Source organism: Setaria italica, chromosome V, assembly GCF_000263155.2.
Source record: "Setaria italica strain Yugu1 chromosome V, Setaria_italica_v2.0, whole genome shotgun sequence".
NCBI lineage: Eukaryota > Viridiplantae > Streptophyta > Magnoliopsida > Poales > Poaceae > Setaria > Setaria italica.
The window spans coordinates 41,102,186-41,129,270 of record NC_028454.1 but is presented as its reverse complement, the minus strand read 5'-3'; the positions used below and the strand labels follow the sequence as shown (position 1 = coordinate 41,129,270).

At 45.0% G+C, this 27,085-nt stretch overlaps 4 protein-coding genes across 5 annotated transcripts; 1 reads left to right on the top strand and 3 right to left on the bottom strand.

The window, feature by feature from the left end:
- Positions 1-1,885: 1,885 nt before the first annotated feature.
- LOC101761508 (ribonuclease II, chloroplastic/mitochondrial) lies at positions 1,886-8,782 on the top strand. Its single transcript, XM_004970483.2, has 14 exons — positions 1,886-2,289; positions 2,962-3,121; positions 3,270-3,383; positions 3,473-3,550; positions 3,628-3,756; positions 4,437-4,655; positions 4,910-5,092; positions 5,172-5,234; positions 5,323-5,429; positions 5,517-5,666; positions 5,815-5,974; positions 6,379-6,774; positions 7,033-7,257; positions 8,177-8,782. Exons 1-14 carry the CDS (start codon positions 1,886-1,888, stop codon positions 8,315-8,317), a joined length of 2,529 nt encoding a protein of 842 aa, XP_004970540.2. The 3' UTR covers positions 8,318-8,782.
- Positions 8,783-8,925: 143 nt separating this feature from the next.
- On the bottom strand, positions 8,926-15,151 carry LOC101760718 (triosephosphate isomerase, cytosolic). Its single transcript, XM_004970481.4, has 14 exons — positions 14,934-15,151; positions 14,759-14,834; positions 14,497-14,620; positions 13,580-13,664; positions 12,802-12,934; positions 12,274-12,368; positions 12,056-12,134; positions 11,803-11,885; positions 11,564-11,611; positions 10,025-10,214; positions 9,806-9,871; positions 9,559-9,697; positions 9,290-9,428; positions 8,926-9,199 (listed from the first exon to the last, which is right to left on the bottom strand). Exons 1-14 carry the CDS (start codon positions 14,973-14,975, stop codon positions 9,143-9,145), a joined length of 1,356 nt encoding a protein of 451 aa, XP_004970538.2. The 5' UTR covers positions 14,976-15,151; the 3' UTR covers positions 8,926-9,142.
- A 396-nt stretch (positions 15,152-15,547) lies between these two features.
- Positions 15,548-22,490, bottom strand: LOC101760031 (transcription factor MYB3R-2). Its single transcript, XM_004970479.2, has 9 exons — positions 22,250-22,490; positions 21,963-22,152; positions 20,121-20,172; positions 19,738-19,795; positions 18,940-19,034; positions 18,734-18,837; positions 18,020-18,148; positions 16,301-17,451; positions 15,548-16,145 (listed from the first exon to the last, which is right to left on the bottom strand). The coding sequence occupies exons 2-8, from the start codon at positions 22,127-22,129 to the stop codon at positions 16,344-16,346; spliced, it is 1,713 nt and encodes a 570-aa protein (XP_004970536.1). The 5' UTR covers positions 22,130-22,152; positions 22,250-22,490; the 3' UTR covers positions 15,548-16,145; positions 16,301-16,343.
- A 646-nt stretch (positions 22,491-23,136) lies between these two features.
- On the bottom strand, positions 23,137-25,833 carry LOC101759629 (pentatricopeptide repeat-containing protein At4g11690). Of its 2 annotated transcripts, none has more exons than XM_022826520.1 (2): positions 24,120-25,833; positions 23,137-23,508 (listed from the first exon to the last, which is right to left on the bottom strand). In XM_022826520.1, the coding sequence occupies exon 1, from the start codon at positions 25,595-25,597 to the stop codon at positions 24,365-24,367; it is 1,233 nt and encodes a 410-aa protein (XP_022682255.1). In that variant the 5' UTR covers positions 25,598-25,833; the 3' UTR covers positions 23,137-23,508; positions 24,120-24,364. The 2 variants fall into 2 exon arrangements, with proteins under 2 accessions (XP_022682255.1, XP_004970535.2); XM_004970478.3 differs by lacking the exon at positions 23,137-23,508 and adding an exon at positions 23,570-23,974.
- Positions 25,834-27,085: the final 1,252 nt, after the last annotated feature.

The following is a 27,085-nucleotide window of genomic DNA, read 5'->3' as shown; positions in this document are numbered from 1 at the left end:
TCCTCTAGCTCAAAGCGAAGTCTCCAACCTTCTCTTTGCCTTGTGGCGAAACTTTGCCACCTCCTCATCGCTCATCGTCTATGGTAGTTCCATTGTGTCCCTTCCTCTTTATCAAATCATTTTCGGCCCATGCCGATCGGCGATCAGGGGCGAATCTAGTTGGCAATAGCATCGGGGTCATCATCACCACCATTGCAAGTCAAAATCTTCACCATTATAGGCAGTACACAAAGAATATTTTTCATTGTTTTGCAAAAAAAAATCATCACATCTAGACCAAAAGGTCCTAGATCAGCACATGCCGATCCCTTTCCCTTCCTCTTACTACAAGAGTGATATTTTTTTTTCCAACAGTTTCTATTTGAAATGGCCAACGCGGTTTAGCCTTATGTTAGTTATCTACCATAAATATTGGTAACATGTTTGTTAACAATGATGTTACTGATAATTTGTCAAAATTGTTATTAGCAAATAAAAAATATAATTAAAAAATACGAGTCATGTGAAGCTATGAGCCAATTTATAATTTACCCCTTGTTTACTTCCCTCCAAACTCCCAACTTTGACACTATGCAAAAAGAAGATTCCCCATCACATCAAACTTGCGGTACATGCATGGAGTACTAAATGTAGACGAAATCAAAAACTAATTGCACAGTTTTGTTGTACTTTGCGAGACGAATCTTTTGAGCCTAATTAGTCAATATTTGGACAATAATTCACAAATACAAACGAAACGCTACAGTGTCGCATTTATGGCAAAATGTCAATTTGGCACCTCCCAACTTGAAAAGTAAACAAGGGTTTAAAATGGAGGGAGCACCTATAATAGTAAGAGTTCACGTAGACCTAGAAGACGTGACCTTTTCACTGGTTCTGCACTCACTGTCTCTTTCTCGGTCCCTTGCCTGGTACAGCAGAACAGGAGCTGGGGGCCGGTGCCTTCCCCTCGTGGACGCAAAGATAGCACGTGTTGGGCTTCTAGAAGGTCGTCTGCGTGTTGCCCAGAGTTAAAGCGAGTGAGATCGTGCAATTGCGCGTGGCCATGCAATGCAGTGCATCCGGAGATTGATTCGGTATGTGCTGCCCCGGGACGAGAGGGACATGTGCCTCTGCGTGCTTCGATCCAGAAGCAGCATGCGGCTGAAAGGAACCGCTGCCTGAAAGCCAACCAACAGTCACTGTGTACTCTGACGACGGAAATTTGACGCATCTGCGAAGCCAGAGTACGACATGAAACGCTGGGCCAGTATGTATCAGGATCGATGGATGGAACTTAGATAGAGAATCAATGGTGCATAAGTGCATTCATGTGATGTTAACAGTTTAACACTCCCTCGTCTTCGACCTCGAGTATCCGACCATCCGCTGAAACGCTTGTGGCACGGCACAAAGACGCAAAAATTGTACTGACTTTTTCTTCTTTCCTCTTGCCAGTCCTTCAGATAATTTCTCTGTTCTAAAATATTAGTCGTTTTGATTTTTGTAAATAAATAATTTTTTCTATACATCTAAATACAAGGTTATGCCTACATACATCAAACTCTATGTATCCAGAAAAGTCAAAACGATCTACATTTTGAAATGGAGAACGTACTGATCTATAAATACTACGGAGTAATAATAAATCTATAAAGATAGAGAAAGGATCAAATGTCATTTTGCAGGGACGCCTTTCTTAGTGTATTTTTAAGGGGAATGCAAGCGTATTCCTTACGAGTTACGGCTGATATACGGTCCACTTATCTATCTCCGGTTAAGCCCAAGACAGCTGGCGGTCACGCAAGCGTAAGGCCCATGTGAAGAACCCAAGTTCAAAGCCCACGTAGAAATCGCCTTGTGGCCTCGGGATTTTTCTGCCTCTCTTCCTCGCTGCCGTTGCCACATGCCCCCACACCAGCATCCTCCCTCGCTCCCGGTCACACACGCCGCTTCATCCTCGCCTAGTCGCCTTTCCACTCGCGGCCGCGGGGGCTCGTCGTCTCTTATCGCCAGCCAAAACCCCACCCCGAATTGCGCCCCCCGCGAACTAAACCTCCCCGCGGCGGCCGTTCGTCGCGGGTTGATGGGGCCGTCGCCCATGGCGGCGCGGGCGGCGGGCGGTTGCTCGTCGGCGGCGCTCGCGTTCTTCGGCTTCCGCCCCCTCCGCCGCGCCGTCCGCCCGGCCGCAGCCTTCGCCTGGGGCCAGTCTTCCCTTTACGGAGGCTGCAGGAGCCGCCTGGTGCATAGCCTGGTGGATTCCGTCCTGGATGAGCTCCGCTCCCGGCGGCGCGTCCGGGTCTCGGCAAAGTAATGCACCCTTCACACTTGACCCTCACATAGATAGCTAGTGTTATATTTTGAGCCAGTGCATTGCTTGAGTTGCTTGTGCCACTAGCTACTGAATTGCGCTGAACTTAGGAGCGGGGCCTTGCATTATTATTTATGACAAAACTTAGGAGCGACTAATTCAAAAATTTTATGCAGCAGGCCTGCCATTTGTATAATTTATCCATGACCAGAAAACATTTTTTTAGATAATGGATGACCAAACAGCATATAAAGATGTATGCCACTGAGCTCCATTTCTACACTTATTGGGAATTAATACTGTACCAGCTTTATGTTACGAACTAGAATAGCAATGGACTGCCGTTTCTCTATTATACTGTGGTTGCAGCAGATTGTTTTAGATAGATGTATTTTTCCCAATTCATGCTGTGTTTTTGGAATATGTATAGTTGTTAAGGTTCAATCGTTCATCTAGCTAATCCAATATCACTACCATTTATAGTGGGTAGTACCATACTCTGACCATTACATGATGTTCTCCCGTCTTCTTACCTTCATTCTTCAAGATGTTTATGATAATTTCTGGAATGGTGCATATGGCTATTAAAAATTGTTACCACTATCAATCATTTCCTGTAACAATAAAAAGTGCATGGAAACTTACTGTTGGAATTCCTTATTCTTCTTCAGGATAGGATTGCAGGGCACAAAAGAACTGTCTGACAATAAGATAGATAAGAGAGCACTACAGAAGGGATTGCTGCTTGAATTTCAGAAAGATTCAGAAAGATCTTTGCTTGCAGTTGTTGAAAGGCCTGATGGAAAGAAAAACTGGATTGTGACTGATCAGGTCCTTTATAAACGGAGAACTATAATTTAGCCACTTAACTATCCAGTCTAGTTTATTTATACCTGGACATACATCCTTCACTGTTTTTCTTCAAACAGAAAGATTTAATGGATTCTCTAGTGACATGACTGTTTTACCTTTTTTACAGAACGGTACCTTGTCTTCGATAAAGCCCCAGCAGATTACATATGTTGTACCTGGTGTCATGAATTTTGACTCTTCAAGAATTGATGAATTTCTTGAGAAAGCAGAAGATCTTTTGGTACGTACTGCTGTATGAGCTGGAACATATATTTGCGTACTATGTCAATGTGTACTGTTCATCAGGATGATCGTATTATTTGTTACCAGGACCCAACTGTTTTGGAGTGTGCTTGGATGGAGCTTTCTGAAAAGGATAAATCAATAACAGTTGAGGAGTTTGCTGAGGTGAGGTTTTCTATTTTTTTTCAACTTCCTATTTTTTCCTGTTTCGTATTCATATTTGATTCTTGTGATTTTCTCAGATAGTGTATGGTAACAAGGAGTCTTTGGAAAGCTACTGTGCACATTTCTTGTTATCAAGGGATATAGTGTATTTTGTCAAGGTAGAGAGCAGAGATTATTCCATGTACCAACCTCGCTCACCTCCTCAGGTATATTTTTTAAATACATGCGCGACTTACATCATGTGAATATTTAGATGATTTGGCAAGATATGGTGCATCTTTTATAGTAGCACCACCCTGTCCAGTTGATCTTGTGATCAGTTGCAGCTCTGGAATTTCAAGTCTGTTGGACCACCAATAACGCAGTCGATTTCTATAGAGTTTAATTCTTCTTCTTTTTCTGTAGTTACTTTATGCAATGGCTCTTTCTTTTGTTTTTGCAAAATCATCGTGGGGTCATTTGACCCCATAATGCTCTACTCTGGCTGACTAAAGTGGACAAGGTAGCCTTGTTCCTTTTAAGCTTGCCAGGTCCCATCCACCTCCCATATATCTTTCTTCATGTTCATATGATGAGTATCATGGTTTGAGTACAATAGGGCTGTGTGACTAGCATTTTGGTCCTTGATATTGGTTTTGTCCACCAGTTTCCAGTAATACTCCTGAGAAGAACATATGTTTGGGGCCACTGTGTTTTTCTCATCTTTTTCATCTGGCCTCACAATTAACTGACATAACGTTTGACATTGTAATCTGGCATGTTTTATCAGACACATATTATGTTTATGTGTATTTAGCAACTGCAGATTTCCTTAAGTTACTCTTATTAATTAATTTCTGCATTGTTAGAATGGTTGGTAGACTTATTTTCTTTTATCTGGTAGTAGGTAGAGGAACTTATACGACGGAAACTTGCTAAAGAGGAAGCCGAGAAGGAACTGGAAGAATTTGTCCACTTACTCAAGTCTGCCAAAGCATTGCCTATGGAGTCTAAGCCTCCTAAAAGTTCATGGTTGGTGGATGAGAAAGTCAGGCAAAAAATCGAGGCTCTTCAAGCATACGCAGTTGATGCATGTGATGATGAACAAAGAAGACTAGCAGGAAATGTAATATATCAAATTCCAATATCCAAATTTTCCATACGCGATATCTTATTAAGTCTGCAATTCGTTTACACTACTGTTCTGTTGGGTGTCCAGAAACCTTATTTATTATAAAATTAGCTTTACAAGTAATTTTTCCTTCATAAAAGTTCATACTCGAAACATATTTTAATTTAACACCGTTCTTCATTGAAGGAAATTGTTAAGTTTTCCCTCCTTGCTGAAGTTTGTGAGCGTGATTTTTAATGTAATGGCAGATTCTCAAAGCTATGGGGTTCACAAGGACGTCATCAGCTGCTCTAAAGCTCCTTATAAATGTTGGTTACTTCCCTGTGCATGTCAACCTTGATCTTTTTAAGTACGATGTTCGTATCAGGTACACTGAGGAAGTTTTGTCTGCTGCGGAGGAGCTTCTGGTGGACAGACCTGATTCAGACATGGTATATTTAGTTTTGCCGGATGTTTCTTCTCTTTATCTGCATGTATACATGCCTACATCTCTGGCGTTTTATATTTCAGCATATCAGGAAGGATCTTTCAACTCTGAAAGTGTACGCCATTGATGTAGATGAGGCTGATGAAGTATGTTTCTTTTGCCATTGCATCTTTCACAGAGAATATTGTTCCAACAAATAAATCCATTATACACTGGGAATTCTTGGTGATACAGCTTGATGATGCGTTGAGCGCAACTAGGCTTCCTGATGGTAGGATAAAGGTCTGGATACATGTTGCTGACCCAACCTGCTTGATCAAACCTCGGAGCATCATCGATAGGTCATTGTCGCCGTGTCACATCTCCTGTTCTATCCTTTCTATCATTGCATCTGGTATTTATTAGAAAATCATGTTTATTGTCCACAGGGAGGCAATGCATAGAGGAACCTCAATCTTTCTACCAACTGCTACGTTTCCGATGTTCCCGGAGAGGCTTGCCATGAATGCTATGAGCTTGCAGCAGGGTAAACAATGCAAATCTGTAAGCGTATCTGTGATTTTGCACCCGGATGGGAGGTAATATTCCATTATTTACCCTTGCTGATTTCTGAGCCAATTCTTTCTTTTTTTGTTTTCTTTGAGATTGGCTTTTATTTATTTTTTCAAAGGAATTTCATGAGAGGCGTAGCACATTCATTCACATTCCCATTTGTTTTGTGCATAGTATTGCAGAATATACTCTAGAGAATTCAGTCATCAAACCTACCTACATGTTGACATATGAGAGTGCAACTGAATTGCTTTACATGAACCTGGAAGAAGAGGAAGAACTAAGGATTCTTCAAGAAGCTGCTTCCATTCGTGCACAGTGGCGTCGTAGCCAGGTACATGCGAAATCTGCTTTCCTATCTGCTGGTCCATAATTCATCATTACACAAGTCACTTGTGATATGCATATGAAAGCACAACACAATGTAGTTATAAAGTATTGGAATGAAAAAAACAATTTTAACATGACATTAATAATGTTTACACAACCCCCTCGGCATATTTTTTTGAGGGAAAACAAACAAAATTTACTCTTAAGCATTTCATCAGCTGACAATAAGTTATATTGGAAAGTAAATCCCTAAAAGTTGGGCCGGCATCTTCCATTGCCCATTGATGGTATTTATGTTCTTATATTGGTTCTCACTTCAGACTTCATGCCACTTTTATCAAAAGTTTGTTTTTCTGGAGACCGCCTCCTGCATTCCCACTCCAAAATTTGACACCCTTAAGTCTGCAGGGTTCAATAGACACTGCGATGATAGAGCCACGTATCAAGGTGTCAAATCCTGATGATCCTGAACCGAATATTAATTTATATGTTGAAGACCAAGCCAATCCGGCAATGCAGCTTGTATCTGAAATGATGATACTTTGTGGCGAGGCAGTGGCTGCTTTTGGTGCTGACAACAATCTCCCTTTGCCATACAGAGGTCACCCCCAGTCTAACACGGCAGTGTCAGCATTTTCTCATCTACCAGATGGGCCTGCAAGGAGCTTTGCCAATATCAGTGTGCTCCGTGCTGCAGAAATGGATTTTCAAAAACCTGTACCACATGGTGTACTTGGTATTCCTGGCTATGTGCAGTTCACCTCTCCTATTCGAAGATATGTTGATCTGCTAGCTCATTACCAGGTGAATATGCTTATATTATTCTTATGGGTCAAGGAAAAGTTGCATAGTAGGCAAGAAATTTGGAAATTGTGCATTTTTATTTTCATGTTGCCAGATTTCTTAGTGTGTTGTCAATTTCTCATTATTTAATTATATTTTGATGTTGCCAGGTTTTTTAGTGTGTTGTCAATTTCTCATTATTTAATCATTGTACCTTCATCTGTAGCATATATCTATGGTCAACTTGATTTTAAATATTGACAAGGAGTTGAACTGTAGGTAAAAGCTTTTCTCAGAGGTGATTCTCCACCATATTCAGCTGGTGACCTAGAAGGAATGACATTTATTGCGAGCATGCATGTTAAAGTAGCTAGGAGGCTGCATAGCAACAGCTTACGGTACTGGTTGTTGGAATACTTGAGGAGACAGCCAAAGGGGAGGCAGTACAAAGCATTGATTCTTAAGTTTGTTAAGGATCGTATGGCAGCTCTGCTTTTGGTGGAGGTAGATCAACATTCTCTCCCTATGATAAATTTTTATTTGGTGGTTCAGATTTTTCATATAATACTACCTTTGCTTTCACCACAATAGAATACGGAGTAGTGGCTTTGGTATGTGTGCATATGTTCCAGTTAACTCCCATAAGTCCTAAATTACTCCAATTATTTACCGGTCTGGCTGATCATCTCGTCTGACCGATCCTAGATGATCGATGCTGCTTCTAACTGATTCATTACTTTTTCTTTAATTCCAAGAACCTGGTTCCTGACAACTGGTTTGGGGCAAATTGGTATGGGTTACAAGCCAAATTGACCTGGGACAAAAACACATGCTGTGGAAAAGGAAAAAAATCATGGTATATCCGTTAGTGGTATTCAGTTGGTATGCTCATCAGTACATAATTGAACCAATAATGCCGTTCTTTAGTTCAGTCTGATTCTGACTATGAATTTTTTGTCTTGCTGTTTTTTACAACTACTTAAGCAAGCTAGTCATACTTATCCAAACTGGCTAAAGGGAAGGAAATGACACCCTTATCCCAGTAGAACTAAATGAACATATCCAGTTTGAGTATAGTACTAGAGAGATCCAACATGTGGCCGTTGGGGGTGGTTGGTTAACCCCTTCCAGTTTGGGGGTCCTAGGATCAGCTTGGATGCTCATCTCCTTTTGTGAGTTCCAGAGGTTCTGGGTAGCTATTGTGAGAACAAGGTTTTACTTGCAGAGGCAGTTGGTCAACTGAATCCCTTTGCTAGCCTAATAAGCTATAAATTGTATTCCTTGGACTTGTATTGTGAATGGGTAATAGCGATTTGCTGGTTTCTGTTTGCTTTCCATCTCCCTCCAAATATCTTTCTCATGAGTATCACTCTTCCAATGCTGTTATCACTCTTCCAATGCTGATGGCTATTGCCGCTGACAGGTTGGGATGCAAGTTACGACAATAGTTTCCCGTGGGAAAGTGGGAGATGAAGTTAGTGTTGCTGTGGAAACGGCTCATCCACGTGACGATATCTTATCAATCAGAGAGGTTATTGAGGATACCGATGATACTGAGGAGTAAATGCATGCAAATCTCAATCCTCGCGCTTTGAATTTATAGTAATCTGCAGTTACTGGGATGAGAATCGTTCTTGACAACAATGTTGCAGTCCGCTGTTCCACTGCCATGACTGCAGTTCATTTTGGTGCCGGTTGTACAGGTGATTACTCAGCGAGACCAGGCCGTCGTCTGCTCCTCTGTCGTGACCGCAGTTCACTTTGGTGCGGTTGTACAGGTGATTCCTTAGCGAGACCAGGCCCTTGAGCTCGTTGGTCCAGTTAGTGTAGCATGGGTACAGATGTTAAGGTGCAAGGGTATGGTCTCACTAGCAGTATTGTACAACAAAAGGAAAGCATAGACGGACTAGAGGTTGACAGTTCGTTTCTCTCGAGCTAGGTTTTTCTTGTGATAATCAGGGTCCCAATGCGTATAAATGGGGAATTTTGTATAGCCGTACACGTGTTAAGCATTTTTCTGAATTTGGTATCCCTGGTGTTGTCAACCTTTTTTCGTTTCTTACAAGATTTCTGCTGTTATCTCTGAACCACCGAGGTCCATACAGATTTGATTTGACGGCTCTAAGCATACTAGAATATGTTTATACACAAAAAGAATCGATCAAACAACAATGGCTAAATTTGTCGGCTATAAGCTTACTTGAATAGACGTCCAATGATACGATACAGTGCACATGAAAGTGGGGCTACTGCTGAAGTTGAACACAAAATTAGAGCCCCCTACTCAGGAAGTGGGGACCCAGGAGTAGGGGCTAAGTATAAACAAAAGCTACACCCAACCCGAATCACTACAAACCAACCAACTAAAGAACTTCAGAGGTCACCACGCCTACTGATTAAAGCTGCTGTACCTCCAGCCTCCGATTTCCTCTCCATCTTCCTGAACCTGAAACCACACATCGGTATGCAGATAAATCTCAACAATGCATGTGGGCACAAACACCGGCCGCGCATGATGACCGAAACTCTACCGCACCTGGGTGGCGGTGAAGGTGAAGCCGACCTTGATCTCGCCGTGGAACGTGTTGTCGGCGAGGACGACGCTGTGCTTCGCCGCGCTCTGGGTGTACGTGCCGCGCTCCGCGCCCAGGCTGATGATGCCCGTCACGTCGATCCTGCAAAATTTTGCGGAGGTTGATGGGGAATCCCACGGTTAGGGCGGGCGGTTGCGCGGTCAACTGTTCCGGAGGGCGGACCAGTTAGGACTAGCGGTTGGGCATGGTTGACGGGCAGGCGGGCACTCACGTCGCTTCCCCGAGCGAGTCGTCGCTGGAAAAATGGTCGTGGTCCAGGATCCGGAGGATGAGCTTGTGCTGCGCGTTGGACGCGGCCGAGTTGATCTGGAACTTGAACACCTCGTTCCAGCGCGGGTTCCTCCCCTGGTCTGCAATACAGTTGCATGCAGTTCATTCGTCAGTCCATGCCATCAACGGTGGCGTACTAGCGATCCGTAACAGGTAATCGTGAATCCCAGGTAGAAGAGAGGGCTGACCTCGGGCGACGCTGCTCTTGCGCTCCTGGCTCCGGTACTGCACGATCACGAAGGGGTCCAGCTTCCCTGCAGGAGCACCGTCAGATCAGATCAATCACCGGCCGCGGGCCACCCACAGAAAAACGCAAGAACGAAACGAAACAACCCGAATGAACAAGACCGGGGGGACGAGCGCGATTCGGCGACGAGAGGCGAGACGCGGCCCGTGCACGCACGCACCTAAGAAATCGTTGCCGTAAAGGCCCTTGGCGTCGACGAGGTGCACCTCCAGGACGCCCTTCCCCATCGTCCTTCGCCTCCTCCGCTCGGCACGAGCCCAAGCCCGGGGTCTCTCCTTCCTCTCGAGATTGGGGAGTCGGGGGGCGGCGGCCGCTGAGTCCTCCTTCCTTCCGGTGCTAACGAAGGCTACCTACAGATACCTGACCTGGCGCTGTGCGCGCGCGCGTATTTATCGGCGCCTCGCTCCCCGCTGCGTTGGCTCGGCTGGCTCTGCCCAGGTCAAAACTCCGGAGTCTGAAGCGGTCGCCGCCGGGATCGCCACACAAGGGAACCCACGCCTTTTCTGTGTCCACCTCATTCTCATCCCACGCAAAGATGCGTCGTCCACTCGTCCGTGTGTTATGCCAGCTTGGCCGCTTCTGCACGAGCAAATTGCTGTGCGCGGTGTCGTCTTCGAGGAAGCCACGGCCCCAACTACCCACGGCTGTGCTTTGACCTGTTGCGAGTACGTAGTACAGCGCGCGCGTGGGCCCAAGCCCCGCGCCATGTGGACCCTTCTCCGATGATTCCTCTCTTGCATCATTCTTCCTCTTTTTTTTTGGGGGGGGAACTTTGCATAACTATTCTTCCTGTGTGACTGCGATCATTGCTGATTTATCAGACAACGGTTTCCCATTTACCATCAACGACCCGTGTGCAGTACGCACGCGCAACCTCGACCGGTAGAGCGGGTTGACGAAGACCCGTACTTGAATTTGTACTTTGGGTTGTGGACTTGTGGCCGCTGGCCAACGCTGGGATTCTAGAGCGGGTTTGATCGTTTCTACGCGGGCAATTCGTTCCTACGTGTGTATCTTTGGCTGCTAGCTAGTCGCGCCCGTCAACTCCCAGCGCGCAGAGATCTTTTTCTTTTTTCCCGGAAAGCCCTCCATTTTATCCTAGAAGACTGACCACCCGTTTGACAAGTGCCAGGTCATGTAGTATTTCACCATTTTAAATTTTCAGGTCGAGTTTGCATCTTACCTCAGCCTGATTTGTTTTTTTTTTTTGCCGCTGATTTCGTGCCTTAGGGTTTACCAGCTAACTGACGAGGACGTGTGTAGAGCCTAACACATAATATATGCCAGTTGCCAAATTTCAAAAGCTTTGTTTCAGATAGATAGTGGTAATCGTCAGTACTATCTGTACCTCGTCAACGCTGATGAAATGAAACTGTGGATCCTGCGCAGTACGAGTAGCTTAGCTGCTGACTTTACTCGTGACTTTGGTACTGGAATTAAATATTCACGCCCGGGTACTGATTCTGTCTAGTAGCATAGTTGCAGCAATGATGATGAGCTTGATGCAACAGGCTGAAAGGTGCTTTTGTAAAAGACAGGCATGAAGCACATTCCCAACTCAGTGATGAATTAAAAGTTCGGTAACATACAATTATCATCGGATACGAGAAAAGGCAAGAATAGGCACGCTAAACAAACGATGCAAATTGGAGCAACGTTCACTCATACAGGCATCTGGCAACGTTCAGTGACACTAAGCAGATGAAGACTTGACAGTCGCAGACTTGATGATGTCCACGAACTCGGGCTGCAAAAGTGAAAAAATTGGGGTCAGAATTTGTTAAGCTAAGATACGAGTCATGATGCTTTCATTGAACTTTATGAACAAAATATTTCTAATCCAGTGTAACAAGAATAGCTTTAGTTACGCATTTGTTTTGTATAACTACTTGGATTTCGTTATAATATATTTTCATTAAGAAGGCACAGGGATAATACCTTCAGTGATGCTCCACCAACAAGGAATCCATCAACATCTGGTTGACCCGCAAGCTCCTTGCAGTTAGCTCCATTCACAGACCCTGGAGACATACAAGATACAAAAAAGGGGTTAGCCCTAGTTCAGAGCAATGAGAAGCTAATTTTGACAATCTATCTTCATTTTCCCAGTCCCACAATCAAGTGTTCATAGAAATTCAAAATACTTTAGCAAACAGGTATGGAAGACCATTAGTGGTGTCAGCGGTGCTACCTCCATAAATGATCCTGGTTGATTCAGCAACTGCAGGGCTAACGTTAGAGTGGAGCCACTTTCTCAGACCATCATGAACCTACAATATCATGTGCATTTTGAATTTTAGTCAGGGCAGAATAAGTATCAGATACAAGGGGAAGACACTGTAGTCAAGAAACAACAAGTGAAAAAGAATGTTAATAATGCAGTTGGAGCTCTTATTTAAGAAGTTATACCTCCTGAGCCTGAGCAGGGGTTGCAACCTTGCCAGTTCCAATAGCCCAAACTGGCTCATATGCCAATACAACGTTAGTCCAATCTGATATCTTCTCTGAAAAAACAGAAGAGACCCAGTAAACAGTGAGATTGAAGAAAACATAATGGCTTTATTTTTGTATGCAAGCATGAAATGCGTAGCAACAGCCTAAAAGAACAGAGGATGCTAAAAACGGATTCAATTAATCATGATAATTTGTGTTTACTTAGGTAGATAAACAAGCATATAAGTAATTTAGTATGTGTCATGCATAATTCAGTGTATTCACATCAACCAGTATGTACTCTATTTCATTTTAATTTCAGAAGATTTTGTTTGGCTACATAATGTATAAGCAATTAAAAAATGGAGAATTTGCATACAGGAACCTATACTGAAAACAGAAACAGAAGTTGATCGAAAATTTGAAATGTTCTGAAAGCAGAGAGGCAAATGTTTGTTACATATAATCTGCTTAAATAATATGATAGTAGCAAGTAAAAATTACCAGCAATAGCCTTTGTTTGCGCAGCAACAACATCCATGGTCGTTCCTGCTTCTCTCTGCTCCAGGGTTTCGCCAATGCAAGCAATTACCTTGAGACCTTGGGAGAGTGCGTATGCAACTTTATCGGCAACGAACTGTCATGAATTGAAGAAAGTACTCCATATTATTAGAAAGGATACTTTAAAGATTTAGACAGCTCGATGAAAGAACACAATTAATAAGACTAATAGCAAGAAAACATGGATTCTGTTATATTTGGAACTTGTTGGTTAGCTACCCAGCTATTATGCTAGTTTAGGTGATCCACACAGAAGTAATCACATGATTTCGTACCATTGCACAATGGTAAAAATAAAGCCTGAATCGTATACCACCTAGTTAGGTCAAAATACAAAATTGTGAATCTAATATTTACTGGCCAAACAGCAGCCACTGTTTCACCAAAGACAAATATGGTAGAAGTAACAAGTTTTGGGACCTAAATGCTCTTATGTAAGTAAATTAATTTCAACTGTTGAGTTCTGGCACGAAATGCTAATATCTTTTCAACACAATTCCAGTATTTCTTTTATGAAACAATACATTAATTTCCAAGACAGCTTATTCACAGGCATATAGAAAAATAACACAGGAACGTTACAACTGATAAATCAGACCACAGTCTCTTCGAAACATCCATCAGAATAACACAGTAATTGAGTAGCCAATACAAGAGATAAATAAGACCAGGGAAACTAAAATAAATTCAACATCAGACTTAGAATTTAAAATGCACTCACATCACTGGATTCACCCAACAGAGCTCTGCGCTCAGAGTGCCCCAAAATGACCCATGGCACCTGCAGGTTCACCAGCATCTCCGCACTGCAACAAGAAAACTGACACATATAAGGGGATGTTTGGATACCACCCGCTAAAGTTTAGCGCCTGTCACATCGGATGATGGAGTCTAATTCGCGAGACGAATCTATTAAGCCTAATTAGTCCATGATGGATTAATTAGGCTTAATAGATTCATCTCGCGAATTAGTCCAGGAATTCTGCAATTAGTTTTATAATTAGCTCATGTTTAGTCCTCCTAATTAGCATCCGAACATCCGATGTGACACTGCTAAAGTTTAGCACCTAGTATCCAAACACCCTTTAGTTGATTGGAAGCAATACTCCACTTACTAGTCATTTGATGACTTGGATTAATAAAATGGGCGACTCTGGACCAACCCACTATCATTATGGCACTGCAAACCTCAACACGATAATCACAAAGTGTGCTATTTGCCTTAACAGCAGCCTATTGTAGTAACCAGCATTGCTGAATATTACATGATCCAATACACGACCAAAAGTTCAGAGACTCTTAGCAATTACTAGTATACAAAAAAATGAACGCAACTAGTATCAAATTTGAAACCATTGAAGATCTGGTCACTCAAAAGCATACAAATGTTTGATTAAGCATACCTATATTATCCCCAGTGACCAAATCTAGAGCCCTTTCTGCCATAATCAAGCCACATTTGCAGAAACTGAAACCACACTAGCTACAAGGACGTGAAACCCGTACCTCTACCCTGCGTAATCCATACACCCACACTAATCTAATGCTGTTGACCCCAATCCGACAGAGCAGACAAGCACTCTGCACTCCGTTCTTCCAAATCTACCACAACGCTGAACCACAAGAGGGAGAAGCAACCTGATCTCCCCAGTGAAGGCACCGCCCTTGCGCACCCAGCAGTTCTGCGCGGCGACGGCGAAGTCCAGGCGCAGCAGCCCCTTGACCTGTGGCAGGAAGACGAACGGCGGGCTCACCACCACCTCTGCGCACGTCACCGAAGACCAACCAACCCGGAGATCAGCACACAGATCGATCCAGTGAAAAACAAACCCCACCCCCAAACGGCCCCGCGGTTGCGGCCCGCGGGGGCGATGAGATCACGAGAACTGAGACAACTCACCGACGACGTCCTCCGAGGGCACCTCGGCCTCGCTGAGCACGGTGACGATCTTCTTCACGTCCTCGCCGGTGCCGTTCTGCGCGCCGGGGAGCGGATGCCGTCAGAGATCAAACCAAGCCACCCGAAGCTCCGGCAAAACGAGAGGGCGGACTCAAATCGAGAGGTGGGCACTTACGCATTTCCAGTTGCCGCCGACGAAGAACTTCCTGGGAGCCATGGCTCGTCGTGCGCGTGCGAGGTGGATCAGCCGCGACGGAGACAGTGGAGTTCGGTTGGTGTTTGTGCGTGCGTGAGGCAAATCGAATCGAGATGGGGCGGTTATATATCGATGGGGGCGAACAGGTGGCGGTGGCTGGGCTTCTTGCGGCGGAAGAAAGAAGCTTTGGGCTTTGGAATGTGCCTTGTGCGGCGTTTTCTTGCTGGCTGATGCTGCGGGCGCCCTATGGGAGCGCAGAAGCCGCGGAGCCAACCGGTTTGGAGCGCACGCAGCCGGTTTTCGGCTCGAACCGCAGGCCCTGAGACCAAAGACACCAGGAGGCAGGCGCCTCCGTTTTCAGATTAGCAGTGTAGCACACGAAACCATCCAGTGAGGAACACAAGAATTATGAGTTCAAGGCGTGTCAAATTGTCAATTATTAACTTCACACCATGAAGAAAAAAGTGTCAAGAGTCACGCAGATCAAAATTCGATATGCATTCAAGTAAACAAACTGCGATCGCTTTTACATACTAACTATAACCATATCAAACCAGGCACGATTGATTTCGATGTGTAGCAAACAGTTCGCAGCAGAGAACTAATGTAATGCCTTTATAACAAAGTATGGAAGCACATAAGATGCTATCAACCTTGAAACGAAGCATGTTTCCTGTCATAGTTTCTTGACAAACCCTTGCCAGAATTCCAGAATGTAGCCCACAAATCAGGCTTTATTATTACAAAGAGCAGACACTAGCTGTTGCCGCAACAAGCGGAACGCACAGTTTGAAAGAAAGAAAGAAAAACGATTTGACATTCCAATGGGGAAGCTCTTATTCAGCTATATGTTTTTTTTTCCTAAAGCTATGTTTTCTTCTTTGTACACAGCTGTGGGCTTCTACAATCTGAACTCCTAGCTGTAAGTTCACAAAATGCGGCAAACAATGTAATCTTCTATGGAGTGTCCAATTTAGACAGTATTTTGTACACCCTGATTACAAGAGATGACAGGGTAATTGATGGCCCCTTTTGTACTCAGTATGTCGTTTCGATTGTGGGAGTCTCTTTTCTCCACCTGGTGGCGTTTGATTTGCATTTTGGCTTGAACCGGGACATTTGTGTGAAGCTTGTTAGTTCGGAAGCAACTTTCATGTGTCCCATCATACTTCGTAACACTGAGATTAGTTCCTGAAAGGAAAAGAATAATCAATTATGGGAATGATGTGATAACTCAAACCTGAGTGCCCGGACAGTTGATAAGGAAAATGAACTCTACATGCTGACTAGAAAACACACCAAACCAAACAGACAATACATTGTTAAAGATGTTCAAGATAGCATACCTGCAAATCAAGGAATTAGGTTACATCCAAATCGCTGTATGTGCTACGTCCTATTAGAATTTGCACCTTGAGAATTATGGCAAGGAGAGTTCAGAATCTCAGAACCTGAAGTATCCAATCCATCTGCTGAAAAATCTAGCTGTTTCTCAACTGATTTCATGGCAGCCATTCTTTTTGACCTGATCTGATATGGAGGTGAAGCATCAGAGCTCCTTACAGATGTCAATAACCCATCAAGAGGACCCAGTGACAAAAGTGCAGTTTTAAACGACCCTGGAGTATTTGTACTGGCTCCCTTCCCATTAGGAGTGTAAAAGCTATCAGTGTTTACTCCACCCATCTTCAATTCATTATCTGAAGTAGGTGTTGATTTATCACGTTTTCTTTTCCTTAATATTGAAGGTGTGCATGGAAAGCTGTCAGCAGCAGTCTTCAGAATCGAATCAACAGTTAGTGGACTTGACACTTTGCCAATCGTTGGAGACGGAGAAGTAAAACCATCGGGTGACTTAAGTCCATCCTTGCTATGATGTGTTGTTTGATGTGAACCATGATTTTCAGAATGGAGCGAGGAACTGATAGGGGCCACTTCTTCCATGTTAGGAATCTGATAACAAAGAGGACCTAGGGTAGAATACAACTCATTCTTCAAAGATGATTTGGTACCACTTTTGGCTGGTGCAGATTTTAATTGAATGGCACAGCCCTTCCCCACAGGATCAGGTGTGGAGCTAACCTCAAAACCCTTCTCATGAAGGGAATCGATTTCTAGGCCCTTGCCTCGGACAGAGTCACTTTCAAGACCTTGAGCCGCTAACGTAACAGCAGAACCATCAACTAGTGATGACATTTCGTATGAAGTCTGCGCAGTTGGTATGGAAAGAGAAAGGAATGCAGAGGAGTCTTTCAAATTATATGCCTGTGAAAGTGAACCGATAATGGAACGGTGAGCTCTCCCAGGGACATCTTTTGAACCAATAATGGGCACTTTGTTCAGATCAAGACGGTTGCCCATAGCAATAGGCCTCATTTGATCCTTGAAATCATCATGGGCAAGAAGGTTTTGAGCTGCGAGAAAACTGTTGGCACCATAGGCATCTAGCCTCTTTCTCAAAGAACTGTTCCAATGATTCTTTATAGAATTATCAGTCCTGGAACAAATGGTAGTATCAGCATGGTTCCAGAATCCAGAGAACCGATTTCATTCAGAGTGCAGAGAGGAAAACAAAGCTAAGGCTCTGTAAAACTTTGAAAATCAAACAATGTATATGGCAGTGATGCATTGATGACACAAAGCAGTGATGCCTGTAATTACAAATATAATGGTATTCACATGACTCTAGAGCATCCTGATATCTTCATAGCACGGTATTCATTGTTCAAATCTATCATTGCATGGTTATTATGGTACAATGATTTCATAAGTCATTTCCACTAAAATGATCCAGTTGTTTACAATTAATACAACTAATGAAGTATAGAGCATACTCCTGAAATAAGCTACCATGGTCCATGGCACCATTATGTCTTCTTCAAAATATTAAAAAGAACTGATGACTCGTGCAGTTCCCACGTTTTAATAAGTCAGGTATCCAAACAATTGCAAAAACAACAATTTCAATTCACAAGGTCCACGGAGAAGAGTAAACTGATTTTTTTATAAACTTAACAGAAGAAAAAAGGAAATTTTCCAGAGGGAAGTAAGCTGTCAATTAGTACCTTCCAGGAAGAGCTTTTGCTATTTCTGCCCACTTATTCCCATGCACTCGATGAGCATTAATGAGTGCCCTTTCCTCCTCAGGAGTCCAAGCATCTTTCCTTATTTCTGGATTCAGATGATTATGCCACCTACAATTTCAATAGTTTAGAAATATAAGCTCATAAATTCACATCATGCATTGTACCATCTCAAGCTTGGGTACAAACATACAATGCATAAACAGAGGGCAAAAGGGGACCAGACCTGCCTGACCTAAGTTTGTAAGCCAACGATGGCAGATAAACGGAGAGGGTGCTAACCCTGTTCCAGATAACGAGCATAGAACAACTAAAGCTAAAAGAAAACAGAGCACAACAAAAAAAAGAAAGACTAACAGCAGCCCGTCTCCTACCATTTTCACACTGAACCAATTTGACCCAACACTATGACAAAGATTCCTCAAATCATCCAGCAGCTTGCATAGAAGTAACTAGGCTACAAAACTAACTATTTTAATTTAATTTTTCCAATTAAACATAAGTGACATTCTCGGATGCATGCAGTCCATTTTTTAAAACTTCAAGCATAGGTATTCATATGAACAATTTAATTGGGCATATGATAATGAAAAGGCGCATCTGGTTTGGTAAGCACTCCCATAATATCAATTGGAAGGTTTATTAAGAATGGTGCATGCAACCTTCCAAATAATCTGTACATGATTGGATGAGTACCTCTCTCGGCATTGCTTGCCTATGCGGCCAGGCAATGACTTTGCTATGATAGACCATTTTGTGGGTCCATACTTGCGCACAAGGTCAATGATTTTATCATCTTCCTGTAGAAAATGATAGATATAACATCTTCCTCAATTGTCATGGATGAAAAGTGCAGTTCTTTTTTTTTTTGTGAAAGTGAAATCAACACTGCAGCTACAAACCTCTTGAGTCCAAGGGCCTTTGATAAGCTCGGGATTGAGGACCTTTTGCCAGCGATGCAAACATTGTACCTCTGTCCTATCATGGAAGAATTCAGCTGCATAAATAGATACAGATACCTTTTGTGAGTTCACATCCACCAAAACATATAACAGAAAACAATACGTGCGCACCCATACCAGCTACCACCCATGGAAAATAGAGATAATGCCATAATTCAGCATTGCTAAAGAGCGCCAAAAACTGCTCTTACTTCTTATTAACCCTTTTTCCTCGGTTGGTATTCGTAGTCACACATACATATGCAACAGTTAGGCTCATTTTAATAGAATCAACAATATGCTCAATCAAATTTAGCTCCTTAGTGAGAGTGCCTGTGGAGCTTCAAACATGGCAGGAGAGAACCTTTGCTGTACCATACATATTCTAAGGTCTCCATGTCAAAAGCTACTGCAGTATTTTCCTGAATCATGCTCATTTCTAGATTCAAGATCAGCTATTTCACCTCTACTAGGAGAAAGATAAAATAGCGTAGGCTGCAGTGTTAGATACAAATGTTTCTTTAATAGCAAATAGACAGTTGATTAGAGAAAATAAGGTGAAGCCATGTTTAACGTCAATTTGTGCATAGCATAAAGATATATCAGAAAGAGACATGCCTCCCTAATTGATGGGCACACTTGGCTTAAAGACACCATAGAATTATATTATTAAACATACAATGCCAAGTCAAATTATCATGAAACTTTATTTCAAGGATAAATGAATATATGAGCTGCAGAGTGGAAAGAGGAGCCAACCTATTTTTTTCCAGTTTCTACCCTTGAAAGTTTCAACTGCCTTCCGCAGTGTTTCATCCTGTTGGCATATGTTGAAGTCAATTATAAACAGTTCATAAATATGTTCAAAAATAATCAAAAGAGAAACTTCTAGCAAAAGAAACATCAACAGGTCAGGACATGGACAATAAGGAAATCACAAATGATAAATAGAACAACAAAAGGAACTTTCTTGCATGGTGCATTAAGATACTGATGCATATGTTCATCAGTTCATTTCATGTTATATAGGTCAGTAAACCAAACTAGACATTCGCATGAATTTCAGCATATATGCATTTCAATATGTCATAGACTCTTTAATCTTTAATTCTTTATAATAATAAAGAATGTAAAATAGTGACCTCTTCTGGTGTCCAGCCACCTTTAGCTCTTCTTATCGGCCCACTTGTTCGCCTAACATAATGAAGAATCTATATTAGCTAAAGAGAGAGTATATTTATCAAGCAGAAGTTACTGGCACAACAGGTTTATCTTTTTTTTAAAAAAAAGGGACTTGTATCAGTTATAATTAGAAAAAAAAACAAACTAGTTTTCAAGGCATTCAATTCTCACAAAAGATGTATTCAAATACGTGAAAATCCACACCTAAATGGGCGACCTTAATATGCCATAATTTCTGTCTCCACTATTTAGACACCAGAGAACAAGCAAATCTTAACATAATGTGTGTTTGTTGCAATTACTGAAAAAGTATTGGGGAAGATCGGCAACAAGGTACTGACAACAAAACAAGTAACCCCCGGCAAATTTATTAAGTACAGCTACTAACACACAACAAATTAAATTTACACCAATGAAACGGCTCACTAGTATAGCCATCATCACATAGAAGACAGTGGGCATTCACTCTTCGTAGCACCGTTCATCAGGACCATCACTAAGGGAATGTTTGAGTGGGGCAGCCTAGCCATTCCCATTTCTTTTTGGGTGGGTTTGAGACATCCAAACAAGCCATAAAGGAAAAATAGTAATATTGAGGAACAGCTGACTGAGCAAAACAGGAACAGAATTTCACATAGAAGACAGTGGGCCATAGTGGATTAGCTTCAGTGCAGGGACTGTGTTCAGTATGAGCCAAAAAATCAGTACTGCATGCATTCAAATATCAACATTTAACATGTATATAGAATTATATATTTAGAAAAAAAAAAAGTTTGCAATACTGCTACTGCCACAAATTCAGCCATTACAAATGTTACATCAGCCAACACTCTCACGGTGCAACTGGTCAGCCGAACACGCCACAGGGTTCGCTGAGCCAGCCCGGGTTCGAATCGCGGCACAATCTTCTTAGACAAAAATCAGGGGGGCATGTCTCCCCCTGGTCGAGTTTTTTTTTTTATAAATGTTACATCATCCACTACCATCACTATAGCATCATACATTCTTAACCACTATGCTGCTCCGTACGCCGCTAAGACCCCACTACCACTACAGTAGGTGCTCTACTACTAGCACCATAAAAAGGACCACATAAATACAAGGCAGAAGTTATGAAAACAATGACTAAACCATGTCCCTATCTACAACACTGCAGGATGACCATACTAGGCTGCTAAAACCTCAATAGTCGTGAAATAGCACAAAAAACACCACCTTTGACATCAATACAACAGGTACTACACGCAAGCAAACAACAGAGCGCAGCAATCACAGCAGTTCAAACATCATAAACAACAAAGCACTGTGACACAGCAGCCTACGCCATTGAACTAACCACCACGGCACACTGAAACATCATCAGCATACCAGATTACCAGTACTGCCGTTCCTTGAATTGGTATGAATTCAGCATGCGGTGCATTTATGTTCCATAAACTCATATGAGTTTAGCATGCCACCCATCACAAATTTAACAAAGCAAGCAAACTGTAAGACAAAAGGTCCACTAATCCCATCTCAACAACCACCACAACAAACGTCCCATGCTCCAATAAGACAGCATTCCTAGCAGTGAGAATTTCTCTAAATTACAAGTGAAACACTCATCACACCACGAACCAGGCAAATTACCACCTGGAGAACCACAAAACCACCGCCCCACCCATAAGATCCCCATAACACCCACCACTATGGGGCACAACCAGAGCAAGCATCCATAGAAGGTAAGGCAAACGGTACTATCGAACGGTTAAGCGCCCAGATCCCTCCTCGGATATGACCAACCAAGGGCAAGGACTCACCTCAGACCGGAGATGGAATTCCCCGAGCTTGACACCAGCGGCGACGTCCCAGCCGGACCTCCGCCGCCACAGCTGCTGCCATCCGAAACAGAGGAGCTCGACGCCGCCAGGGGCTGCCGATTCTCCACGCACCCCTCTTGCACCACCTCCGCCATCGCCCCCATCATCACCTCCTCATCACCGGGACAACCTAAAACCGGAAAATCACCGCCAAAATAACCAAAGTTCGGATCAAATCCCACAGGGCAACCATGCCCCAAAACAGATCGAACGAAACGCCGACTTACTAATCTGGCGGATCCCGGATCGAGCGACCAGGGGATCGAATTGGGGCTCCGGGCGGCGAATCGATCGGCGGCGAGGGGAGGCGGGAGATGGCGCGAAGCGAGGGAGGCGAGGCCCGAAACCCTAGGAGGGTATAAAAGAGCAAGCTTTTCGCTGCCTCTCTCTACGGCTTCGGTTGGGTGTCGGGGGGAGTTGAAGGGGAAACGCCAGAGGATGCTTTCAAAAAACCTCGCCCGTTGAAGGTCAGGGGAAGAGGAGGAGGAACAGGCGTTACTAGCCGCCTTCTTTTCTGAATCGACCCCTGAAGTATGACGCTATTTACTAATCCATTACGGCAATGAAAGGGGCAAAGAGGCATGTGTGTCCAACTAAAACATCATAATAACTGCGGTAAAAAAAAATCACCAGAGTCTCTTTCACTAGAACTCGAGGGTTTTTATGGAAACAAACTCGAGCGTTTAAAACGTGCAATCATATATAACTCCGTGCCTAAAATCATGCAAAGGGACGCCAGATATATTTCATCTGCAGCATCCGTTTGCGGTGTCCTTTTATGTAATTTTTTGGGATCAAGGGGGTGGAATAGATAAACGGGAGCAAAGCGGCTCGGAGACGGAACGAAACGTATGACGGACGCCACGGCCGTGTGACGGGGGGGCTGACGGCGGCGTCGGTTGCCCGGCCAGCCTGTATCACGGAAACCAGCGGTTTGTTGCGCTCGCTAACGCCGCCCGGTTACCGTTGCGGGCCCGGAGTTTGAACCCCTAACGGCTCCCCCTCGTGTGTGCGGTGGTGCGGCGGAACGAACTGGGCCCGCGGCATCCAGCCGTCCTGATCCCTTTCCAGTTCTCCTGCGCCGTCCGATCTCGATCCAGGGTGGGCGGCAGCGTCCCGCGGTCGTCGGCTTCGGCTCAAACCGCACAGCAGCAGCTTCTCTGGAATACAGCGGGGTCTCGTCACGACTCACGATCTTTATACATAACCAATTAACCATCAACATTGGCACGGTAAACCGTGATGAAGGATCATACTACAACCAAAATTTTCAAGAATGAACTTTTACAATTTACATGATACTGTATCCATCGATCTGGTTCATCAACGACTTCCGTGAACCTCAGAACTCAGAAGTCAGAAACTTCGATCAGTGCGCAGATTTGAGGGAAATGCAAAAATACACTGTGATTTGGTACGCCACTGATGAGATCGTTACGTCATGGCGGGGGCAGAATGACAGACGTGGTGGAGTCGTCTCTCCTTTCTGCATCCAAATGAAGAATGCAGAGCATTCAGCAACTGGCAACTGCAGTCCTGCAGTCTGCAGAGCGTTTAACTGGCAACTTGAAGTAACACAAATGTTTTTAAAGAACAGTACAATAATCTTCTGCTAGATATGCCGCTGCTCTAAGACTTGATTTGATAGACAAAGATCCGTTTGAGCAAACACCAAACAGGTATCACAACAGAGCAATCTGAAAGGCTATTCTAGTCAAGCACATGTACAGGAATCTCGTTCAGGTGAAATACTGTATGAACAGGAAATAGTTGTTATTGTTTTTGTCATGAGAAAATGACATGCAGTTAACAAAAACCAAAATGTGGCTGGCAACCAATCATTGCGTATAAGCAGGAACTCATCTAGCATATTCATGGTTGACCTCTGATGGACAATGGAAAAATCAGACTTGAGCCTTGAGGAACTCATCCAGCATATCCAAGGTTGACCTCTGATTAACAAGGGAAAATAAAAAATCAGACTTGACAAACTTTTCTTTTGACAGAACCGACTTGGCAAACTTGGTACCTCCAGAACAAATCAATTGGTAGTACATGAATAATACTGACTTTTTAAAAGAAAGAAAGAATACTGACCTTCCTCTGGCAGGAAAACGTTTCAGCACGTGGATCTTTATCTTTCACTGATGTGCAAATAGGAGCCAACCACTCTGGCTAGTCTTGAAGGGATGTTCAATAAAGGACTAAAATGTTGCTACAAGACAGATTTCAGTTCAGCTTCCCTATGTTGGGTTGCTCCTTTGCATACCATCTTCCCACTGGCATGATAACTATAGTAACATATGACCTGGCAGATAACAGAAACAACGTGCTTGACTACATTAAGTAAAAGGGACATCTGTAGAATCATCCAATCTTGCTTTAACGTCCAATAATACTCTGTGGATGGATTCACTTGTTTGTAGACCAGCACACACCACGTCATCAACCAAGGTCTCCGCCTCCTGGCACTTTCCTTCATTGCAGAGAAGACGAATCGTCAGGCAATAGCTAGCAACATTTGGGACCAACCCAATCCTCCTCATTTCCATGATCAGCCTCAGAGCCTTATATGAGCTACCTTCGCGCCCATACCCATAGATCATCATGTCATAGATCACATTATTTGGCTTGACACCTTTCGAGTCCATTGACTGAAACAGCTTCCTGGCTTCCACCATCCTCCCTTCCATGCAGAGTGCATGCAGGAGAACACCATAACTCTGCACATCCACCTCCAGACCAGTCTTCTCCAACTCTGAAAGCATCTCGAATGCCCTGGTCATTTCATTTTCCTTAGCAAATGCATCAATGAGTATGGTGTATGTCACTTTTGTTGGAGCCAAATTACGCTCCTTCATGTCCGCGAAAGCTCTGATCGCCCGGGCTATATCTCTAACACGACAGAACCCAGCAATGAGCGTGTTGTATGTCACTGCAGTAGGTGGGAACCCTGACGCCTTCATCTGGTTGAAGAAATGCAAGGCATTGGACATTTTCCCAGCTTTTCCATAACCATCAACAAGAAGGTTGAATGTCACCATGCTTGGACGGATGCCCTCCCTTCTCATCACTTCCAGCAGCTGAACTGCATCCTTCAGCTTGCCGTGCCTGCATAGCCCCGCAATGAGGATGTTGTAGCTGACAACATTGCGCACGACGCCCTTCACGGGCATTTCATCGAACAGGAGACGAGCGCGCTCGAACTCCCCCGTTCTGCACCATTCCCCAACCAAGCAGTTGTAGGTGTAGAGGTTCGGCTCGACCCCGCCCCTCCTCATCTCCTCAAACAAGGCGAGACCCATCTCTCTGTGCCCGTGAACGAAGTAGCCGTGGATCAGCGCGGTGTACGTAACCTCGTTAGGGGCCACGCCCAGTAGCGGCATTACGTCGAACACCCTCCGGGCCTCCGCCACGTCGCCGCTCCTGCAGCAGCCCTGGACTAGCGCGGTGCACGCGGCCACGTCCAGCGCCGCGTCGCCGGACTTCGCCCCGCGGGCGAGCACCGCTAGGGCGGACCGCACCTGTCCTGTGGCGCAGAGCCGGCGCACGGCCGCGGCCGTGGTCACCGCCATCGGAGTCCGCGTGAAACCTTCAGCTTCACCTGCCGTTTCCGGGGTCTGGCCTGTTTCTCGCAGTGGCAGACCTACCAATAAGGGAAGGTAGGACGGCCTCCCTACCTACCGCCGGAGGGCGAGATCATCCCCATCTCCCCGAGTCCAAGAGCTCCGAGAGCCAGGCGCCCCACGCCGCATTGTCGCTCGGTCTGCGTCGGGAGGAAGAGAGGAGAAGGGGGAGAAGAGACAGGGCCCGAAGAGACACGGGCCATGCTGGGCCACCTCAGCACCTTGAATTACTTAGAGGAGAAAGGCAAAGGCCCACTAGCCCAGCCAATGAATTGATTACATTCCGGCCTGTGCCTTGGCGTCCTGCCCCGAGCGGGTCGGTGTTTCATTCACCGGCTACGAACTGGCGTCACGAATTCCACGACGAGACAGTCGCCGGCAGACGCGCTAATGCCAATCGCCGTTGGCCGAAGAAGGAAAACTTGACGGGAAGTTCAGAGTTTCGCGCTTGGATTGTACTTTGTATGGTGCGACGAGTTGCTTTCATTTGGAATTGTGGCCCAAGCTTTGTAGTTTGTACCTTACCTACGAGAGTACGAGACGAGCCATACCACAGGAGCATCTCTTTCCCGCGCCGGCTTTGCAGGTGCCCAGATGCCATGCATTCTTGCCTGTCCTTGCCAATATCCCGCTTCGTTTCAGTTACACCAGGCACCGTTTTCTTCTTCTGTTAACACCGTTCGTGGGGCCCACCTGTCATACTAACAGGTATCTTCTTCCTCCACCGGCCGGCCGCGGTGGAGCTCGCACCCGCCGGCCCCGCTCGCCCGCGCCCGCCGGCCCCGCTCGCCCGCGCCCGCCAGCCGTGCGAGCCCGCGCTGGCCGCGGCCGTGCTCGCCCCCGCCAGCCGGCCCTGCTCGCCTCCGCCGGCCCCAGCCGCGCGAGCTCGCGCCGGTCCCTCCGCGCCCGCTGGCCGCGCTCGCCCGCGCCGGCCGCGGTGGAGCTCCCACCCGCCGGCCGCGCTCGCCCGCGCCGGCCGCGGTGGAGCTCGCCCGCGCCTGCCCCTCCGCCGGCGACTCCCGCCGCCCAAACTCGCCCCCTCCACCGGTGCGGACGGACGGCGCGTGACGGGGGCGAAGTGGGATGCCCCCGTCCGCTCGTTTTGATGGGATAGGGGCATCCCGCATCTGGAGGGTATATTCCCTCGTAGGGATGTCCCCGTCCCACCTGTCCTCCAACCAAACACGGGACGAAGTGGGATCGTCCCGTCCCGTCCCACTTCGTCCTCGCAACCAAACGCACCACAAGAGTAGCACATCGCATGGACCCGGGACGCCCGACCAAAGTGAGGCAATCTATCAAAGCAGGCCCAGTCCGTACCAATAACAGGAGTGCGCTTGCGCTCCTGTGCCATTCATCGTCCAGCACTCCAGCTCCTTCACCCTCGTCATCTCACGCATCGGAGAATCTAGGCCTAGTGGCCTACCTTTACCTGTC

Coding starts and splice junctions, on each gene's coding strand:
- LOC101760031 (XM_004970479.2), bottom strand. CDS start 22,129: ATGATGGGGGCGATGGCGGAGGTGGTGCAAGAGGGGTGCGTGGAGAAT. Junction 19,035..19,737: donor TAGAAACTGGAAAAAAATAG/GTTGGCTCCTCT, acceptor CTATTTATGCAG/CTGAATTCTTCCATGATAGG. Junction 17,452..18,019: donor GCAAAAGCTCTTCCTGGAAG/GTACTAATTGAC, acceptor CATTTGTTCCAG/GACTGATAATTCTATAAAGA.
- LOC101760718 (XM_004970481.4), bottom strand. CDS start 14,975: ATGGCTCCCAGGAAGTTCTTCGTCGGCGGCAACTGGAAATGC. Junction 11,886..12,055: donor AACCAGGATCATTTATGGAG/GTAGCACCGCTG, acceptor GTATGTCTCCAG/GGTCTGTGAATGGAGCTAAC. Junction 9,872..10,024: donor TTACGGCAACGATTTCTTAG/GTGCGTGCGTGC, acceptor GTGCTCCTGCAG/GGAAGCTGGACCCCTTCGTG.
- LOC101759629 (XM_022826520.1), bottom strand. CDS start 25,597: ATGGCGGTGACCACGGCCGCGGCCGTGCGCCGGCTCTGCGCCACAGGA.
- LOC101761508 (XM_004970483.2), top strand. CDS start 1,886: ATGCCCCCACACCAGCATCCTCCCTCGCTCCCGGTCACACACGCCGCT. Junction 5,667..5,814: donor ATTTTGCACCCGGATGGGAG/GTAATATTCCAT, acceptor TTTTGTGCATAG/TATTGCAGAATATACTCTAG. Junction 7,258..8,176: donor CAGCTCTGCTTTTGGTGGAG/GTAGATCAACAT, acceptor TGCCGCTGACAG/GTTGGGATGCAAGTTACGAC.